The sequence below is a fragment of the Scyliorhinus canicula genome, unplaced genomic scaffold, assembly GCF_902713615.1.
Source record: "Scyliorhinus canicula unplaced genomic scaffold, sScyCan1.1, whole genome shotgun sequence".
NCBI lineage: Eukaryota > Metazoa > Chordata > Chondrichthyes > Carcharhiniformes > Scyliorhinidae > Scyliorhinus > Scyliorhinus canicula.
Window position 1 is genome coordinate 94635 of NW_024055829.1, and position 14175 is coordinate 108809.

The window sequence follows — 14175 nt, forward strand, 5'->3', positions numbered from 1 at the left end:
ATTCAAAGAAAACTCTTACCAGATATAATTCACAATGCAACCAGAGTGCGAAGAAGAAAAGTACAACACGTGTAAAATCCAACAATAACTTCATACCTAAATTTTATACAATGTAAAACTCCTGAACCTCAAAACACAGTAACTCTGATATAGCCAGACACAGTTAAGAACTTCCGAACGTCACAACACAGAATAACTCCAATCAGGAGAATCAAACAGAGTTCTAATTGAGATTCTGAACAAATTAATTTGCCTCTTCAGGAGAGTTGAAGAAGCGATCCATTTCCCCGACACACACACATGAGGGGGTTGGATAGATCAAGCCAAACTGACTACTCTTTTCATGTAAAACATTTTTCACCCCGTTCACCCTTTTGTTCACCAGGTCCGCACTTACGTCCTGGTATAACCGAACGGAGAGGCCTTCCTGGTGCTCCGTGGCCCAGTGAAGGACCTGTTCCTCATAGAACATAGAACAGTACAGCACAGAACAGGCCCTTCGGCCCTCAATGTTGTGCCGAGCCATGATCACCCTACTCAAACCCACGGATCCACCCTATACCTGTAACCGAACAACCCCCCACTTAACCTTACTTTTATTAGGACACTACGGGCAATTTAGCATGGCCAATCCACCTAACCCGCACATCTTTGGACTGTGGGAGGAAACCGGAGCACCCGGAGGAAACCCACGCACACAGGGGGAGGACGTGCAGACTCCACACAGACAGTGACCCAGCCGGGAATCGAACCTGGGACCCTGGAGCTGTGAAGCATTTATGCTAACCACCATGCTACCCTGCTGCCTCCTTCTTAAAATGATGAAACTGAACAATAACTGCACGCGGGGGTTCCCCAGCACGCGGTCTCAGTCGCAATATGCACAATCCAGTTCCGGGAAAGGGGGCGCGAGCACATGTTTGCCCACCATTTTGAAAATCACGTTGGTGAAATATTCCGTGGGGGGTTTGCCCTCCACCCCCTCAGTCAGACTCATGATCAGGGTGTTTTCTAAGTCATTCAATTTAGCCCTTAGACTGTTATTAATTCCCACCACTGATGATAGACTGGTTTCTAATGAAGAAATCCAATCGCTGTGATCAGATAAGGCAATTTCCATTGTGGAAACTTGACAGGGCCTAGTTTTGATCCCGATTAAATTGGATATCTTAAATTAAAGAATTGATCACTCCAAATTAATCTACAGTCCAAACCTCTCGCAGGCTGACGGGAATTCGGACTTGGCCAAAGTCAAATACGCAACCCACAGACAAACTGCCAGAACGTGTCTGGAGCTGCCCTGTCGATAAACATCAGGATACCATAGATCCTTTACATAAGAACATAAGAACTAGGAGCAGAAGTAGACCGTCCGGCCCTTCGAGCTCCGCCATTCTATAAGATCACGGCTGATCTTTTCCTGGTCTCAGAACCACTTACCCGCATTCTCGCCATATCCGTAATTCCTTTATTTTTCAAAAAAACATCGACCCTATCTTTAAATATATTCAATGAAGTAGCGGCTACTACTCCTTTCGGTAGGGAATTCCATACTTTAACCACCCTCTGAGTGAAGAAGTTCCTCCTTGATTCTGTCCTAAATCTGCTCCCCCTAATCTTGAGGCTATGCCCTCTTGTCCTACTTTCACCTACCAGTGGAAACATCCTTTCTACTTCTATCTTATCCATTCCCATCAAAATTTTATATGTTTCGATTAGATTCCCCCTCAACCTTCTGAATTCCAGTGAATATAATCCCAACCTACTCAGCCTCTCCTCATACGATAACCCCGTCAACTCCGGAATCAGCCTAGTGAACCTCCTCTGCAGCCCCTCTAGTGCTGGCACATCCTTTCTCAAGTGTGGAGACCAAAACTGCACACAGTACTCCAGGTGTGGCCTCACCAGCACCTTATACAACTGCAACATTACCTCTCTACTTTTAAACTCAATCCCCTTCGCAATGAAGGACAAAATTCCATTTGCCTTCCTAATTACTTGTTGCACCTGCAGACCAACCTTCTCTGACTCATGCACAAGTACACCCAGGTCCCTCTGCATAGCAGCTGCAACTTTTTACCATTTAAGTAATAATCCGTTCTATTGTTACTCCTACCAAAATGCATGACTTCACACTTATTGACATTATACTCCATCTGCCAGACCTTTGCCCACTCACTCAATGTGTCAATGTTCCTCTGTAAGGTTTTACAGTACTCAGTACACTTTGCTCTGCCACACACCTTCGTGTCATCTGCAAACGTGGATACCTTACACGTAGTTCCCAACTCCAAATCGTCTATATAAATTGTAAATAATTGTGGTCCCAACACCGATCCCTGAGGCCCCAACACCGATCCCTGAGGCACACCACTCGTCACTGATTGCCAGCCAGAATAGCACTCATTTATTCCCACTCTTTGTTTCCTGTTAGACACACTTTGATACACACCGATTTGTTTGGGGTAGCCCAGACCGGCCAGACTCTCGGGCACCCAGAGTCCCTTCCATTAGCTTATGTGGCAACAAGTTCTGTGCAGCAGCACAACCGGAGATGGATACCTGGGGGCGGACCCCGGTGTCCTGTCACACCAGTAGGTGTTGGGACCCCCTCCAGAGACCTCATTGGCCGGAAGCCAGAGATGTTTCTGGAAAGGTGGGGAGGGAGAGGGATAAAGGTAGATGCCCCAAAACACACCAGTGGCGAAAACTCCACGCAGAGGCAATCGAGACGTCTGACCAGAGGTTGAAACAAGCAGCGTGTGAGACCCACCTTCACAACGACGGACCTGAAAGATTCAGAGAATCAAACCCACGTCTCAACCGGAGCCATCTTTACGGGTAGTAAAACCAATCTTGGGAATCTTTGGTAAATGTTATTGGGTTAACTCAAGGGTAAATATTGTTGTTTAATAAAGTTAGTTTGATTTTATATTGTGTAGTCCTTTGTTTGCCTCGACAATAAAGACATTTGGGTAAAACCTTTGACTCATACACTGGTTGAAAGTGTCAGAGAAGATTTTACAGATACAACATCGTATTTGTAACTGGGATCCAGGTGCTTCTTGAATTTTGCCCATATTTTCGATTTTCACGGACATATAAGCAAGAGATTCATCCACTGACATCTTCAGCTCCTCTGCCAAACCCTGACGGTGTTTTCCTAATTCAGCCGTTCCAATGCGGCTGCTGTCGGCAGCGTGTTCAGCGTTGGAGAAGGAGGACTCGCCCCCGCCATCTTGCAGCCCGCCGAGTCCTGCGAAGCCTCGGAGTCCCAGGAGTAAGTGCGGCCCGCTTCTTTTCCATTCTTCTTTCTCGGCATTATCTTGAAGTTTGTGTATTTGTCTGCCGAGTATCATAGAATTTACAGTGCAGAAGGAGGCCATTCAGCCCATTGAGTCAGCACTGGCTCTTGGAAAGAGCACGCTACCTTTTGTAAATCCATGCTGACTTTGTCCGATTACACCACTGCTTTCCAAATGCTGTGCTATGAAGTCCTTGATAATGGACTCCAGCAACTTCCCTCCTACTGATGTCAGGCTCACTGGTCTATAGTTCCCTGTTTTCTCTCTACCTCCCTTTTGAATAGCGGGATTACATTCGCTATCCTCCAATCTGTAGGAACAATTCAAGAGTCGACAAGAATTTTGGAAAATTACCACCATTGGATCTCCTATTTCCAGAGCCACTTCCTCAACTAGTTTGGGATGAAGATTATCAGGTCCTGGAGATTTTATAGACGGAATAGATAGTCTCAGAGATTGGGCCAAAATTTGGCAGATGGAGTTTAATGTAGATAAGTGTCAGGTTATCCATTTAGACTGAAAAATAGAAAGGACAATTATCTGAATGGAAGCAGATTCAAGATGTGTTGGACAGAGGGATCTGGGTCAATTTGTGGAACTCGCTGCCCCATAGTGCAGTGGAATTTGAGTCATTAAATGGTTTGAAGAAGAAGATACATAGATTTCTGATTATAAAATGGATTAAAGGGATATGGGGAACAGATGGGGAGGTGGATTTGAGACGAGGAACAGATTGGCCGTGATCTGATTGAATAGCGGAGCGATCTGATTGAATAGCGGAGCAGGCTTGAAGGGCCGAATTGTGTACTTCTACTAATTCTTATGTTCCTATGTACTGTCCAAGATAAAATTAATGTATTACATCTGCTCCAGTGGATCATTTCAGTGGAAATGTGCTCTCGCTCAAAGACTATCAGCCGACTGGAGTGAACATTGGAAGACTGGCCAGCCCACAGAGAAACCTTCTGATCTCCCACTTCACCAACTGTCATAATGACCATGGTTCAATCCTGGATGTGATAAAGAGCAGCAGAAATCAGCAGAATCCAACCCCTGTAATTACTTGTGAACTCGCTGGTGTTTCTGCAGGTAGGATGTACTACTGAATCCTTTCCCACACACGGAGCAGGAAAACGGCTTCTCCTTAGTGTGAACTCGCTGGTGTCTGAGCAGGTTGGATGAATTAACAAATCCCTTCTGACACACAGAGCAGGTGAATGGTCGCTCCCCAGTGTGAAGTCGCTGGTGTGTTACCAAGTTGGATGAATTAACAAATCCCTTCCTGACACACAGAGCAGGTGAATGGTCTCTCCCCAGTGTGAAGTCGCTGGTGTGTTACCAAGTTGGATGAATTAACAAATCGCTTCCGACACACAGAGCAGGTAAACGGCTTCTCCCCAGTGTGAATTCGCTGGTGTGTTACCAAGTTGGATGAATTAATAAATCTCTTCCTGCACACTTTGCAGGTGAATGGCCTCATTGCGGTGTGAACTCGCTGGTGTGTCAGCAAGTTGGATGAATTAGTAAATCCCTTCTCAACCACTGAGCAGGTGAATGGCTTCTCCTCAGTGTGAACCCCCTGGTGTGTCAGCAGGTTGGATGAATCTATGAATCCTTGCCGACACACTGAGCAGGTGAATGGCGTCTCCCCGGTGCGAACTCGCCGCTGTGTCAGCAGGTTGGATGAAACAGTAAATCCCTTCCCACACTGAGAGCAAATGAACAGTCTCTCCCTGGTGTGAGTACGTCGATGAGTTTCCAGCACAGACGGGAAAATGAATTCCATCCCACAATCCCCACATTTCCACGGTTTCCCCATGGTGTGTCTCGGTGCTTTTCCAGTCACACGGATGGTAAAACGGCCGATGGTTTCCCCCGTGCTAACGAATCGAGTGTCTCTGTTAGATCTCAATGTGAAGTTTGGTTTGAGATTTCTTGCTGCAAATCTTCCCCTTTGAATATCCTGTTAAAGCAGTTTACAAATGTCATCACGGTCAGTACAGCTCAGAAATTCAGAACAAACAATTCTAGTTGCAGTGGAACATGCTTTCCTCGCTCGTTCCCCAAAAGCTGTAAATTTCCACGCACGCATCTGTACAAACTCACACTCTCTCTCTCTTGGTCCGTCCATTCTCACTCCATATTCACCCTCCCTATTCTCCTGAAGCTGCTAATTCATGTTGATCAACAGATCGACACTCAGCATTTCCTGATCTTGACCAAGATATTGTGACATCCCAAGAAATAGGAGCAGGAGACGGTCATTCAGCCCATCAAGTCTGCTCCACCATTTAATAAGTTCATGGCTGGTCTGATACTAATCTCAAATCTTCAATTCCAGGGAATAAATATGGTGCAGAATTTGATGGTTAATATCAGCTGATGGACAGAAGAGAAATGATCTCGAGTGCAGGAAAAACAATTCCTGACCATGGGAAGATAAAGATGGTAAATCAGCAGCACATAGCCAAGGGATGGGCTGCAGTGACAACTTCATTCAGACACATTGGAAGAAATAACAGTAAAATACTAAACATGGTTAAAATAAATACCCTATTAGAGGCAGAAGTTGAACAATGGCAGAGAGGTGATGAGGGAGGGCAGAGCTGAAACAGAGCAATGTGTGAACTTGAATTCAGATCCACAGTAAAGGAGACAAACCTGCCCCAGAGCCCAGAAACCAGAGCACAGACAACAAAGCACAATTCTAAAAACTCTAAATTATAGATGAATGCTCAATAATACTCACTTCTGGAACAATTTCACGGATTTCAAATGTAAAACCTTCTATGGAGTCTGCAGCTGCAAAGATATCAGAAGCACTGGAATCAGAGAAAAATCACAGTTTTCAAATCTTCTAACTCCCTGTAAAATGAGATTACAAGAGTCATGTGTCAATTGTGGTCAGAGAGTAACATTTTTTCTTTATCCCAGATTGCTGTGTGTAAATCCTCCCCATCTATCTCCCTGTAAACGGAGTTTCCAAAGTCCAAGATATAAATTCATTAAAACTCTCTCCCCATTTCCTGGCCTAGGATTACTATGGGATACACTTACATTGGAAGCAGTTCAGACAAGGGTCACTAAGCTGATTCCTGGCATGAAGGGGTTTGTTTTATGATGGAAAGGTTGGCCAGGGTGTGCATATACTGATTGTATTTTAGATAAATGAAAGGTAATCTTACAGCAGCAGAGAGGATTCTGAGGGTGCTTGACAGGTGCTGAAAGGATGTTTCTCCTCAACAGGGAATCTTCCACTGCAAGGAAAGTTTAAAAATCAGTGTCTAAGACAGAAATGAGGAGAAATTGCTTCTCTCAGAGCGCCAGTTAGCCGGTGGAATTCTCTGCCCAGTGAGCAGTGGAGGCGTGGCCATTGAATTTATTCAAGGCTGCATTATACACCATTTTTACTGGCAGGGGAGTAAAAGGTGAGGAAGGTTCATTGTCTGAAGGAAAATGGAGTTAAGACAATGATCAAATGAGCCACAATTGTCCGAATGGCCTCTTACTGCTAATAATTCTGATAATCTTATTCTTCTGTTATTGGGATGGGCGCACATGCGCTTTGCAGCAATTCCCCTCCCCCCGCCCTCACCCTGAAGAGGGCGCCCGTTCTCCCGGACCATTCAATCAATGAGTCAAACATTTTCTCTCCTGGTCACCAGAACCCTGAAGCTCCTCCTACTTTCCGTGACGGCACCAAGATGGCCGCTCATGCGCTCTGCTCCCCGCTGAACGAAGATGGGGACAATGGAACTGGGCCCAATCTGGATAAAAGCCCATCAGCTGCAAACACGGGGCCTGCAGGGTCTCTTCCTGCCGAGGGCCTTTCCCGGGTGTTTATGAAGCCTCCGCTCCCTCCCTTCCCCCCGGTTCCCGGCTCCATTCCTCCCTCCTTCCCACCGCCGCTCACCCGCGGAAACAGCCCCTTCAGCGCTCGCAGAGCTTCGAGCAGGATGACAGTGCGCATGCTCCAGATACAATACTGCGCCTGCGTACTGGGCTCCTGTGGAATGAATAGGGCACATTCACCGCCGCAATGGATGTTGGGTAATATCAGCACCATTCAAACCTCAAACAACGAATACAAAATAACAATTTTGCCATTTGACCTCAACTAATTTTCAAAAATCATAAATGATTATGAATTGATGATCTATGTTACATGTGTCAGAGTTCTGTGTGTGCCTATGTCGAGGTTTTAAAGCTTTTCTACTGTTTCTTCTCTCTCTACCCTGCCGGTGCTAACTCTTGCTGGGTTCAATTGCAGTTACTGATTTCTCTCCCTGTTCATAATACTGAATATTCATTGTTTTGTTGAATGATAATGCACAGAGGGAAACCATTTGGCTCATCATATTGGCTAGCAGTGTCAGAACCTGATTGAGTTTAACTGAATATGTCTCCAGACCCCACCTACTGCACTGACTTTAATAACAAAGGGCCAAGGGAGGATTCCGGTGTGTTCAGAGTGGGTGAATTGTGGAATTACAAAGAAAAGGTATTGATATCCTGAATCTTCAGAATTATCACTTGACTGGGATAGAACATAGAACTGTACAGAACAGGCCCTTTGGCCCTCGATGTTGTGCCGAGCAATGATCACCCTACTTAAACCCACGTATCCACCCTGTACCCGTAACCCAACAACCCCCCCCACCTTACTTTTTAGGACACTACGGGCAATTTAGCATGGCCAATCCACCTAACCCGCACATCTTTGGACTGTGGGAGGAAACCGGAGCACCCGGAGGAAACCACGCACACACGGGGAGGACGTGCAGACTCCGCACAGACAGTGACCCAGCCGGATGTTTCAGCAATAAAAAAACTCCCATGTACTTGTCAGAGGCCATGCCCAATGGACCTGTTAAAGCCAAACCATTGTTCTACTGCAGTAAGAAGTCTTACAACACCAGGTTAAAGTACAACAGGTTTGTTTCAAACACGAGCTTTCGGAGCGCAGCTCCTTCTTCAGGTGAGTCACCTCACCCAGTATCGATCCCCTCCTCCCACCATTCACCCCTCCCAGGTCCATTGAAATCTGCTCGACCAGGCTCCAACAACCACGGCCCCTGCCACACCAAACTCCCGTTCACTAGCCAACCTTTGTTAGCTTGTGCGATGAACCCCACCAGAGCCCCCGCTCCTCCCCATCCCTTCCTCAGTAACCTTCCTTAAAACAAAGAACAGTACTGAACCTCACCCAGAATCAAGAAAAAGCAAAACCCGAAACTCATGGAAACACAATTCAAGATGCAGAAAACAAAACTCCCAAACAGAAAGCCTTCCCGAAGACAAACGCTGTCCCCGTCCCCACCAACCATGTCCAAATCCCAACACTCATCTCAGTCCTTCAGCCTTAACTAAGGCCTCCACCGCCTTGAAATAAAAATCCCTTGAATTGTGAGTCACTCTCAACTTCGCAGGTTAGACCACTCTGAATCTCACTCCGCTGCCAATGCCGCCCTCTCCCCGTCAAAGGCCACCCGCCTTCTCTGCAGCTCTGCTTGGTATATTCACATGTCAACGTCTTCCCACACCTCGCCTTTGCTTTGCCGAGCTCAAAACCCTCTCCTTCACGTGGTCGCTGTGGAAGCAGAATTTACCCGCCCTTATTGGCTCATTCGCTTGAGGCTTCGGCCTGAGCCCTGTCCAACTCGTAGCGGGAGGGATCTTCCCCCTCTCCCGTCAACTCCTCAAACACCCTCACAAAGTACTCAGTCGGCCTCAGGCCCTCCACCCCCTTGGGCAGCCCCACAATTCTCAAGTTTTGCCTTCTCGATCTGTTCTCCAGGTCCTGCACATTGGCTCTGAACCGCTTATTCACCTCCACCACCCGCCGCAGCTCCTCACTGATAGGTCTGTACTTTGGTTAATATATCTGAAGTGTCGCTGCACTAATATATTACTCTGCAGAACTTGAAATTGAGCTTCATGCGTGAAGTAATTTGTCTTTTATTCAGTTAGTTTCAGATGTCTCTTGAACAGGTCAGTTTGCAAATACAGAGTATTTACAGTTAGTTTTGTCTAAGCAAATACAGAGCACTGAGTTGAATTCAATACAAGCTACAGCTCTTGATCACTTCTTCTAACTGAATACACAATGCAGAGAAGTTGAAAATAAATAAAATGGCGGTTCAAAGCGAAAGTGCAGAAAGTAGCTTCAGAAATTAAGTAAGGTGATTCTGGAATGAATTGTTGAAAATCGGCAGTACTTTTTAAGGTTATGGCTATCACCAATGTCTGTCCCCTTTCTGGTTGTGATTGGGTTAAAGTAATTATAGTATTATTTAATTCGATTGAGATTTCTGTCCACCAAATTTAGGTATGGGGTGATTGAAATACGTATTTTTTATGAGCCTTATCCGTTGAATGAAAAGTTTCTGGGAACATTGCCCAGAAACTTTAAATTAACAAAATGTGTCCTTGGTCTGTGTGGCTTCTTTATCTTGATGTTTCTCATGCGATTCAGCATTTTTACTGTCCTGTTTGCAATTTGGGTTTTTTAACAAATCATTTGACGAAGCCGTTTTAAATCTTGGGCCATTTATTCTTTTACACTTGTTATAGACTAAAAAGGTAATTTATACTAAAAGGTAGATTCTATCACTCACTCATCGAGGTGAACACTGGACTTAATGCAATTGATGTCCATTCTATTAATCCTTGTAACTGGGCTGGGGTTTAACATCATTGGAAATAAATCAGAACTGTCAGAATGAACATGATTCAAGTTCTGGGTTTAATATCAAATCCCTGTAATCACATGTGAACTCTCTGGTGTTTCAGACGATTGGATGGATCAGTGAATCCTCTATCACACACGGGGCAGATGAACGGCTTCTCCCCAGAATGGATTCGCTGGTGTTTCATCAAATCCCTTCTGCTTTTAAAGCTCTTCTCACAGTCAGAACATTGAAATGGTCTCTCATTAGTGTGAACAAGTTTATGTGACCGAAGCTGCGATTTCAAAGCGAATCCCTTCCCACACTCAGCGCAGGTAAAGGGTTTCTCCCCAGTGTGAACCCGTTGGTGATTCTGAAGACTACATGCATGAGTGAAACTCTTCCCACACTCAGTGCAGATGAATGCTTTCTCTTCAATGTGAACTTGCTGGTGATCCCGAAGACTAGATGGATGAGTGAAACTCTTCCCACACTCAGTGCAAGCGAATGCCTTCTCTTCAGCGTGAACACGCTGGTGTCTAAGAAGGAATGTTGATCTAATGAATCCCTTTCCACACACGGAGCAGACAAACGGCCTCTCACCAGTGTGGACAAATTTGTGCTGAGTGAGATGGGAAGAGCAAGTGAATCTCTGCCCGCACTCAGAGCAGTGGAATGGTCTCTCCCCAGTGTGAACCCGTAGATGTTCAGTGAGGTGGGATGAACACCGGAAGCTCTTCCCACACTGAGAGCAATTGTACGGTTTCTCTCCAGTGTGAAATCGCTGGTGTGTCGTTAGACTGGATTCCCAGGTGAATTCCTTTCCACAGGTGGAGCAGGTGAATAGCTTCTCTCTGGTGTGAACACGTTGATGATTAATTAGACCCCCAGCATTCCTATAGCTCTTCCCACAGTCAGAGCAGTTGAAAGTCCTCTCCCTGGTGTGACTACGTCGATGAATTTCCAGCCCTGATGGGGATCTGAATTCCTTCCCACAGTCCCCACATTTCCACGGTTTCCCCATGCTGCCGGCGTCCTTGTGGTACCAAGGCAGTGACGTTGGCGTATTGTCACTGGACTAATAATCTAGAGACCCAGGGTAATGCTCTGGGGACCCAGGTTTGAATCCCACCACGGCAGATGGTGAAATTTAAATTCAATAAAGATCTGGAATTAAAAGTCCATGAAATCATTATCATTTGTTGTAAAAACCCATCTGGTTCACTGATGTCCTTCAGGGAAAGAAATCTGCCATCCTTACCTGGTCTGGCCTACATGTGACTCCAGATCCATAGCAATGTGGTTGACTCTCAAATGCCTTCAGGGATGGGCAATAAATGCCTCCACAAGCAGTGATGCCCACATCCCATGAACAAACTTTTTTAAAAAACAGGGTGGATATCAGTTGAAGCCTCGTCCACATGCAGACACAAATGCGGTTTCTCCCCACTGTGAATGGTGTGATTTTTTTTTCAGGCTGTGTAACTGGAACACTCTCACTCGGGTGTGCGCTGTGTGGGTCTCGGTGCTTTTCCAGTCACACTGATGTTTCTACAGTCAGTTCACTGGAACAGTCGAACTGGAGTGTGTGTTGTATGGGTCTTGGTGCTTGTCCAGTCACACTGATGTTTCAGATCCTTGCCCGGAAAGAGAACAGACAAACATTTCTCCTTCCACATTCAGTGGCTGATGATATTCAGATCCTGATGAACGTGTCAAATCCTCTCCGTCCAATCCCCTGTAAAAGGAGTTGACAGTGTCAGTACCACTTTCATTCAAGGATGGAAATTCAGAACAAATAATTAATTTCTAGAGCGTATTCTTTCCTCTCTTGTTTCCCCAAATATCATCATAGAATTTACAGTGTAGAAGGAGAAGTTTGCAGTGGCCCCTGGAAAGTGCACCCCACACTATCCCCCTAACTCAACCTAACCGTTTTTGGACACCAAGGGCAATTTTTCATAGCCAATCCGCCTAACCTGCACATCTCTGGACTGACAAAGGGAGAAAGTGCAGACTCCACACAGACAGTGACCAAGCCTGGAATCGAACCTGGGACCTTGGAGTTGTGAAGTAACTGTGCTAACCACTGTGCTACCCAATCAAAGTAAAAGAAAGCAAAATCCCAACAAATACAAAGGAAAGCTAGGGTACAGTGGTTTACAATGCTGCCTCATGGCGCTGAGGACCCAGGATCGATCCCGGCCCCAGGTCACTGTCCATGTGGAGTTTGTACATATTCTCCGTGTCTGCGTGGGTCTCACTCCCACAACCCAAAAAAGATGTTGAGGGTAGGTGGATTGGCCCACTAAATTTGGAAAAACAAATTGGGTACTTTGGGGGAAAAAAAGGATTTTTTTTTTAACTAAACCAGAATGTTGCTTTCAATGTTTCAGAAACACTGAAATGAAAATCGCTTATTGTCACAAGTAGGCTTCAAATGAAGTTACTGTGAAAAGCCCCTAGTTGCCACATTCCGGCGCCTGTAATCTCCTCCACACACACCCCTTTGAGATCTCTGCACTCATTTAATTCCAGCCACTTCAGCATTCCCGATTTTAATCTTTCCACCATTACTGAGTTGCCAAGGCCTCAATTTCTGGAATTTCCTCCTTAAAATCTCCGATTCACTTTCCTCCTCATGTGGCTCAGTGTCAATTGCTATTTTGTAACGTTTCTCTGACAGTCTTAAAGTTATATTGTGTTCAAGCCACAATATAAATTCGAATTATTGTCACTACCCTGGACATATATTCTGCCCCATAAATAGGAATTTGTAACTCAGAGTGAAGCAGTCTGCTGGACATTCTGTCATGAAGAAACGTTTAAAAAATGTTGCCCCCAACAATGATGGCTACTGAGCATGCGCTCTGCTGCTCGTGCCCCAATAAAGATGGCGGATGCGCGTGCGCAGAGCTGCCAGTACCAAATAAAGATGGCGGCCGCAAAGTCTCGTCTGTAACAAAGCTACTGCCTCCGCTCAGATCCCGAGGCACCGGTTGGTTATTTTTCCGGATTTTCTGTGTAAATAACATGTTCACAAAGCGTGTTTGACGACCCGCCTGATGCATCTCTCCCTCCATCCTGCCATTCCCACCTTCACGGATTGTGGATCCGAGAACGAACGTTTTTCTGCATCGCCATTAATCACACTGCGCATGTTTCACTCAGCGCAGTCCCGCCCCCTCGTTCACGCTGATTGATTGGAGGACCAGTCTATCCCGACCGGTCCTCCGGACCCGCACTCTCTCGTCCTATTGGTCCGGTGCTTCCGTCAATCATTGCCTGGGCATTGTGAGGCGACAGGTGAGAGGTCAGTGTCGGGGTTTAGAACCCCCAGAGCCGAATGTGAAACATTGAACATTCTCCCCTCTCACTGTCCCGGGGGTGAGTTATTGATACTGACCGTCCCGGAGCCGCTCCTCCCCGGGTTGGCACCAACCCCCTCCCTGCCGACTAGGCCGTGAATCCCCAGGGTGAGTTATTGATACTGACCGTCCCGGAGCTGCTCCTCCCCGGGTTGGCACTAACCCCCCTCCATGCCGACTAGGCCGTGAATCCCCGGACCGAGTTATTGATACTGACCGTCCCGGAGCTGCTCCTCCCCGGATTGGCATTAACCCCCCCTTCCCTCCCTCCCTGCCGACTAGACCGTGAATCACCATGGTGAGTTATTGATACTGACCGTCTCGGAGCTGCTGTTCCCCGGGTTGGCACCAACTCATCTCCCTGCCGACTAGACTTTCAGTGAATTAAAATTTTACCTTTTGCGTTGATGAGATTCATACCTGGGTCTCTGGAAAATTGTTAAGACCTTTTATTTATTTTTTATTTTTTTATAAATTTAGATTACCCAATTATGTTTTCCAATTAAGGGGCAATTTAGTGTGGCCAATCCACCTACTCTGCACATTTTTTTGGATTGTGGGAGCGAAACCCACGCAGACACGGGGAGAATGTGCAAACTCCACACGGACAGTGACCCAGAGCCGGGATCGAACCTGGGACCTCAGCGCCGTGAGGCGGTTGTGCTAACCACTAGGCCACCGTGCTGCCCAAATTGTTAAAACTTAATCATTAAATCATTGTAAGAAGTCTTACAACGCCAGGTTAAAGTCCAACAGGTTTGTTTCAAACACGAGCTTTCGGAGCGCAGCTCCTTCCTCAGATGAATGGACAACCTGAGGAAGGAGCAGTGCTCC

At 46.2% G+C, this 14175-nt stretch overlaps 1 protein-coding gene and 1 long non-coding RNA gene across 2 annotated transcripts; both read right to left on the minus strand.

Annotated features, from left to right (window-relative positions):
• Positions 1–4823: 4823 nt before the first annotated feature.
• On the minus strand, positions 4824–7273 carry LOC119961172. The gene is made up of 4 exons (XR_005459605.1): positions 7219–7273; positions 6491–6562; positions 6055–6170; positions 4824–5268 (listed from the first exon to the last, which is right to left on the minus strand). It is a non-coding gene; the product is annotated as an uncharacterized LOC119961172 (long non-coding RNA).
• Positions 7274–9247: 1974 nt separating this feature from the next.
• Positions 9248–11109, minus strand: LOC119961171 (zinc finger protein 135-like). The gene has a single exon (XM_038788636.1). It carries the CDS (start codon positions 10995–10997, stop codon positions 10071–10073), a length of 927 nt encoding a protein of 308 aa, XP_038644564.1. The 5' UTR covers positions 10998–11109; the 3' UTR covers positions 9248–10070.
• Between the last annotated feature and the right edge of the window lie 3066 nt (positions 11110–14175).

Bases quoted from the DNA above. Each gene is read 5' to 3' on its own strand.
- LOC119961171 (XM_038788636.1), bottom strand. From the start codon at position 10,997: ATGGGGAAACCGTGGAAATGTGGGGACTGTGGGAAGGAATTCAGATCC.